This window comes from Eimeria necatrix, genomic scaffold (assembly GCF_000499385.1).
Source record: "Eimeria necatrix Houghton genomic scaffold, Enh_scaff30, whole genome shotgun sequence".
Lineage (NCBI taxonomy): Eukaryota > Apicomplexa > Conoidasida > Eucoccidiorida > Eimeriidae > Eimeria > Eimeria necatrix.
The window spans coordinates 1-7294 of NW_013653541.1; the positions used below are offsets into that span (position 1 = coordinate 1).

The 7294-nt window shown below is 47.4% G+C and overlaps 1 protein-coding gene across 1 annotated transcript; it reads left to right on the forward strand.

Annotated features, from left to right (window-relative positions):
* Nucleotides 1-5774: 5774 nt before the first annotated feature.
* ENH_00041760 (hypothetical protein, conserved) lies at nucleotides 5775-6217 on the forward strand (the record flags this gene model as incomplete). The annotated part of the gene is made up of 2 exons (XM_013580746.1): nucleotides 5775-5978; nucleotides 6119-6217. The coding sequence occupies 2 exons, from the start codon at nucleotides 5775-5777 to the stop codon at nucleotides 6215-6217; spliced, it is 303 nt and encodes a 100-aa protein (XP_013436200.1).
* Nucleotides 6218-7294: the final 1077 nt, after the last annotated feature.

Here is a 7294-nt window from a genome sequence, read left to right on the forward strand (position 1 = left end):
TGGCGGCGCTTTCCTGTCATTTGCTGGCAGCATTGAAATGCGGTGCCATTTGGTTTCGTTTCGGCGTGCACATACAGCAGGTGACGCTGGCCGGGTTTCAAGTCTGCAAGCCACGTGCTGCATCTGCCGCCGCATGCTCCCTGCCCTACGGCTCTTCACAGAGCTGTGGAATGGGGTGTGCTCTTGGCTACGCATCTTGAAAGTCGTACAACTTGCAATGGCGCTTGTGCATGCAAATGTGAGTGCGTCTGCGAGGCTGTTTGTCTGTATAAGGTGTCAGTGAGTGCAACTACTTGCGGGTTGAAGCGCGGTGTGGTTGAGAGGTTGGCGCTTTGTCTCATGCTTTGGTCTGCACTGATTTGAATTTTTGGTGGGGCGTCTGCACTTTTTGATCGTGCACAGGACATTTTCTCTGGTCTGTGCTTTGTTGGTGCGTTGAAGGTGCCCGGACGTAGAGATTGGCTTGCTGAACTTTGCCCAGCCGCTTGTTTAAACGCCGCTGGTAGGTTTGGAGCGCTGGTCGCTTAGTTGGCTTGATCAGAGTGCAAATTGCCTTTATCGTTAAGGCTATGCTTCTTGGTCTATCACTGTGAATTTGTCTGCTTTTGCGGAGAACGGTTCAGAAGACACTCAATATTCTAGTGGATACGTGCATTCTTACTATGCGTCAGGTAGTCAGTCAGTCATTTCGGTTTGTTTGTATGGATAATAGAGAGGGAGTACGTGGTGACTTATTCTTTCTTGTGGTCTCCTAATTCGTGGCTGCTTGATCGTCAGCGAGAAACTTTCAAGTGGATTTACTGCTCACAGTTTAGTTTTTTGTTTTTTGTCAATAGATGTAGATGTGCTGGATTAGGTGTTTGTCGCAGTAAACTAAATGACATGAAAAACTATCTGGGCAATATTTCATATGGTTTGACAGTAAAGTTGTATCATGGTTCTATCTGAGCAATATATCAAGTTGCTTGACAGTAAACTTGTATCATGGTTCTCCTGCCCTTTTCATATGATTGGGCTGGTGGGACCTCGTATTTTGTGCGAAATCTAAGACGCATGAGAAAGAGTCCAGAACTTTCGTTTTACAGCACTTCTTCAGTTTGCGGCTGAGTCAGAAGCTCAAGGTGAGTTTCCTGCTTGGCTTGGCAAGTTTGCGGGTATAGGTATCGTTTTGAGTGAAGCGTGTAGTACTTGCACACTTCTCACCTAGTCTTTGATACACTTATCTGCATTTCTTATGCTAAGACCAACAGTGATCATGGCCTGTCGAACTTGACCCGCAAGAAGAAAGTTTCTGGGGCACCCGGTGCTAAGACCAACAGTGATCATGGCCTGCCGAACTCGACCAGCAAGAAGAAAGGTTCTGGGGCACCCGACAGATGTGATGCATTTGCACTTAGGTTCATGAAACTCCACACTTTCTCTTTTTCTTTCGCTTTAGCCTAAAACAGTGCGCTAGTGTAGGTGAGCATTTGCATTTGAACGGAATCTTTGTATGCACCTTCTTAAAGTCGTTGACGCTGCTCAGGCCGCTTGATGGCTATTTCCATCTGTAGATAAAAGCCCTAGAACCGTTGGCTTTCTGGTGCCTTTTTAGTTTCAGTGTGGCTCATTCTGCGAAAAGCAGGACCTTAATTTTTTTGGCAAAAAGCGTAAACAATGCCAAACAAGAAGCTCTGGTCATTCTCTAGAGTGTGAGCATCATCCTGGTGTTTGGTTGCATCTGTGCAGCTTTATTCATAATCAATTTTTCACGTCTAACCAAGTAATTATTTTCAAATGGTCTGTTTCAAAGAAACTTTCAAGCAACTTCATTCTAAATTATCATCCACGAAGCATACGTCCGTTGTTTTGCTTTAGAAGCTCATTATTTCTTTTAGCAGCAGCATATGGCAACCGCAGAATGGCTCAATAGAAGTCTGTAAAAATTAGTCCACGTGTTCCCCTCGTTTATACGAACACGGAATTATCCTAGTCCAGGAGTGCAAAAGTATGTTGCCGGCGTGACTCAGTCGAAAGGAACGTCTGAGTTTATGTGTTTGCCAATGTAACGTAACTCAGTGAAGAACGCCCCCTTGCAAAACATATGTCGCGAGCATTTAACAAAAATGGTAGGAAGTCCATGACATGCAACATTCTCGTGTGAATTTATGTTCAGAAGCAGAAGAAATTCAATGGATATACAAATTTCTCATTGATGGCAGATGCTCAACAAAGTGCTGCTCTCAGTGGGCGTCCCAGCATATGTTTTAGCTCCACTGCCCAACTTATGAGGCATTCTCTCGGCCAACACATAATTACGAGTATACCTCACCCACATGTGGCATACGTTCCTAGGTAGGCATATGCTGCTAATGTCAAGGCAAAAGCAGGTCTTCGAAGTAGACGAGCTTCCGAAAACCACAACGCCATAAAAATAAAGTACAGTACTTTATTAGTTAGTCACTCATTTTCCCACATGCGGTGACGATGGCCGCCCGTTAGTGGCTTCGTGCGCTCAAACGGCTCAGACCCTACTGAGGACCCGGAAGTAGTACTCCACACGTGCTTTGTTCATCATGTTCAGTATAGACATTAATCTCAAGGAATATTATTGACACAGATGAGCAGCAGCAGGCTAGTCAATCAAACATGTGTGGCACACACTTCGCACAAGCCAGATCGCAGTAGTAATAGGCCAGCGTAACAAGCGAGCAATATGCGCACAGGACATAGCATCATCGGGATGCGCAGGGTAGAGAATACGCATCAGACAGAATAGGCGAAAACACCTGCCCCCATAAAACCAGACCACCAGGACATGAGCTTATCATCATGAAAGGGCCCTCCAAAGAGCCAGGTGGCAGAAACTGTTTTCTAGCAATGTCGTACCAATAGTATCGTTTCTTTGAACCGGGAGATGGTGCACGTACCAAGCCACTTCATGCAGGTGAATGTGTGTCCGTTACGGCAAGCGCCAGCAGTCATGTAGCCAATCGATCATGAGAAGGGAGACAATATGGGAGCTACCGTTAGGCTTAGTACACATAGAGTCACGAAGTTAGGCCTCAACCACCGTTTTTCGGAAGATGCGCTGGTGGGTTTGTGCCCAGTAAGGGTACAGGTGCGGACTTCGCCAATTCGGCACGGCCAAAGCAATTTAAGGTTTTGTACATTTGCGGTGCACTTTGTCCGGGAATTGTCCGCGAATTAGCTGCTAACCAGCGGCAACTGAGCCCACAAAGTGTACTTGCTGACTGCGCAAAGATATTTCGCATAAGGAATGAAGACGCCGGCAGCTGAGCTAGCGGGCTGCTCCTTGTCTGCCCCGCCACTTTTGGTCTTCATGACGCTCGGTTTGGAAGACTGAACAGAAGCTGCAGCAGAATCAGCAGCCTTGCAAGGAAGGCGGGTTGCTAAACCAGAGGTATGGAGGAACGGAAAATGCATTGGCGCTCAGCCTAGACTCCCATTCGCAGGATTCAAAGTTCTTTTATGAGCACAAGTGACAGAAGACGCCCCTCCATGAGCAGTCAAGTGGGCGCGGCGTGCTGAATCCAAGGGGGAAGGGACACTTGGCAAAAGAATGTCATCCAAAGCAAGAGAGGATCTGCTAGCTTGTAAGAATATGAAATCGACTTTGGGAGCTGACCACCACGTTGCAGATCATGCTACTTCGCCTACGCAGAGAAAAAAGAGTCTTAAGGGAGCAAAAGATATTCTCAGCATTGTGCAAGCAGTCAACTCAAGGAATTATTCGCCGGCGGCAATGTCGTATGCGCAAGGCCTTCCGATTCACTGTGACCAATGAAGGGCAGCCACATATCAACGGTGTGGTGGTAGAGCTAACTACGGGGTCCAAAAGCGTTTGGTCCTGTCCTAGGGTTATACTGGCTGACTGACCACAAGGTTGCTAGCTACATTCAGTCCGGTACTCTACGAAACTGCGCATGTGGCCAGTACTTCGGTCTACCAAAAAAAAAAAGTTAAACAAGCAGAAACGCAACCCAAGCGGGCTCTGGTGCGGGCCCCTGCAGAGCACGCCCACGAGACTTCGGCGCAACCAGTGTCTACAAAAAAGTCAGCAAAGACAGCTATACTCCTTTGTTTAATGATGCAAGGGTGTAAGGGAAACCCCGCGGCGAAGGACAGGAAGTACATCAAGGGGCCACTGTGTCCGGTGTAGTGCAACACGGTTTATCTGACGCTGGCACTAGAAAGTCCCTACTCATTACTGGCTTTACTGGGTGTAAAGATGCAGAAAACAATTGATTTGTCCAAGGAGAAAGAAAAACTCCTGATGTGTGAGCCAGACGAACACCGTGGCCTAACCTCTATTGTACAGCCCCGCAATCTATTAGAGCCACCCCAGGAGGCGATATGAAGGAAGAAAAGCCGCCACAAAACAGGTACTTTTGCAACCACTGTGTCATCTCATTGTGACACAAGTATACGAGGAACGGGAAAGGATGCGCCGCCATTCTTATTGCTGCCTAGACACCGCAGCGCCAGCATCTGTCAACGTCCTTATCTAAGCGTTTAAAGTTCTTGACTGTGGACCGTGGCAAGTTCACCTAAGATACTCTTTTAAATGAGTGTTTTTCATTATAGCTGCCCACACCTATGCCTACATGACTCCAGCCCCGCAAGATGTCTCCCAGCAGAAAGATGGAAAGTCTCAGAAAGGGTGCGATAAAAAAAGCGCATAGTGGTGCTCTGTAGATGCGGGAACTAAATTTCTTTTTGGTATTGGGATGTTTGTACAGTTTGTCAAAGCAGTGGAACACAATGCTCTAATCTTCTGAAGCACATTACCCTAGTAGTCAGCACGCTGGACCAGCGCCACCACCCAGAGCTAATGAGGCTTTCGGTGCAGAGTTTCTCTTGAGCCAGTACAATGGCAACAGCTTCCCTTCAACAGTTAAGCTATAATGACTGATAATGACTGATTTAAACTCTGAGCTACAGCCAAGTTGGAACGCGCTTATGCATTACCTGCTGTCAACCGTCAGCTGTCTGCGAGCCAGCGGTAGAGAGATTCCCGCAATACCAAATGCACAAGAAGAATGAGCAGCCACTTTATAGCTCCGTCTCATACTTAGAGCAAGAAAGAATTAGTCCTCCTTCTGTTGCTGTGAAACTCAACTTCGAGCGCACAAGACCTGACTGACCCTAGGCATGCGGCGAGCACTGCTCCGGAGTCGCCTGCAGCCACAGCATGCACCCAGTGGGAATTTACCAAAGGCGTCTTAGAAAACGAAACCCTTTTATTTATTTACACACATCAGTCCCGATTTTTAAGAGCTGGATTCCTTAAGGTATTATTGCTGGAATGCTCATCGTTACTTCCTTCTGAGCACTGATGGCCGTTATTGTTCTGTGGGACCTCCATTCTGGAAGATAACAGCTTCTACGCACAAACGTATCCTTGCTGATCTGGGGTTCACTCTCCATAAAGCAGCACGCCGCATTTTGCTGTATGCCTACAGAGCCCACTGGCCGGCGAATTTACACCGCCTGGACGTGAAATAATATGTGGCAGTCCATGGGAAACCTGCAATAGGACAAGTTTGACACACAGTTGCTGCCCCAGTACACATACAGTGGGGTCGCTTGTAATTGGTTTTCTCACTGAGGATTCCAAGAGCGCCGCGTCCTTATCCACCTACTCTGTTAAGCAGGTGTGCAGCCGATTGTGCACCCACCTGGAGGAATGTTTTTGGACAGTAGGGATGGGTGTTTAATGACAGCATTTTCCAGTTCTGCGTGCACATGCGAGTGCGTGTATTTGAAATACTATGAGCTTTTACTGCACAGAGCTTGCCTCAGGAATGTCGACCTCTCCGTCTCCCTCACAAGTCTCAGCTGGGAGCAACAATTCCACCGACTGTTTTCAAGATATTTTGTCCCAGCAGCTAAGCGTAGATGCGTCCATGCGAGATGAATCACTGGTCCCAAGGGAGGCTTTGGCCTACACGCCTCAGCCGTCAGAGATACTGAAGGTAAGCGTTCTACGAGCCAGCGCAATCACAAATGCTTTAGTCTACTGGCCACTAGTTTTTCCTGGCATTTGCAAGTGAGGCCAAATTTTTTTGTTGGTCGAGTGCTCGAAAAAGAAGGGGCGTTCGGGTCGCCGGCACAGCAGGAGCAGATGACGGCCCTAAAACAGCGATTATTCTGCGTTTTCGGCTCCCTCGGAGCCTGTGTTAGGCGCGCGTCCCATTCGTTTGATTTTCGGTGATCTTGAGTTAACACCTCACGAACTCGAGGGCCTCTTCGAGGTGCGGCAGGCAATGGCGAACGACAAGGAGCTGCGGGAATCCCCCGTTTTTGCAGATGACAGATACGCAGTTCGCTTCCTTCAGGGGTAAGAGCTGTCATTAAATTTTAAGTTGTTCTGTCGGCTTCTCTTTGCTTTCAGGTTGAAACAGCAGCTTTGGGGCAAAAGGGGTGCTGTCTCCTCATGCATTTACCGTTGTGGAATGTGAATGAATGCGTTTTTTCAAACAGAAACGACTGGGATGTGGCCCGTTGTATTCACGATATGAAGAGACATTTGCACTGGCGCGCACAGAACCTTCCCGCACGACGCACCGACGTAGAACATTTATTTGTGAGCAGCCGCTTTCCCCTAAATTTGTTCTAAAACATTGTTGGGACCTATAGGAAAATCAAGGTGATCCGTATTGTTTCGCAACAATTCTACATCTTCTTGCTTTTTTGAGCATGATCATCTTTTTCGATGACGGTTTCTATTTGCATGCTGGAAGACCTCGGTTAGCGAAGTGGAAATTTTACCTCGTTGAAAGGATGCACAAGGTATATGTGGCACTGAAATTGCCAATTCAGAGCTTTTTCATGTTGCTAAGGGGTTACAGCTTGTTCCACTTCAAATCTTCCATAGATAGGTCGTCTGCCTGGTGCCGGTGTATTCCTTCGTAGTCTCACGGCTTCATTTACATTCACGGAAGAGACCATGCATTTCGGCCAATCCTCATCATTCGCTGCAGAAGTCTAGCAGATTCTCAAATGGTGGGCTTTCTACACAAAATCTCTTCCACTCTCCCTCGTGGATCTGTTCGCACATCAGCTCCCGTTTTTGTCAACATCTCAACCATGATAGCGTAGTTTGCAGTTCACTGATGGGAACGTACTTTGTCGAAGCCACGCATTGCGAAATTTTCGGGGTGGATAAGACGACCGGCCTGAAGTGTTTGATGTGCCTGCTTTTCTGTATAGGGAGACGTGATGTCGGTGGTGATATACTGGCTAGGTCAGCCAAGCAGTCGCTTGCAGTTTATTTTTTTGAGTTGATTCG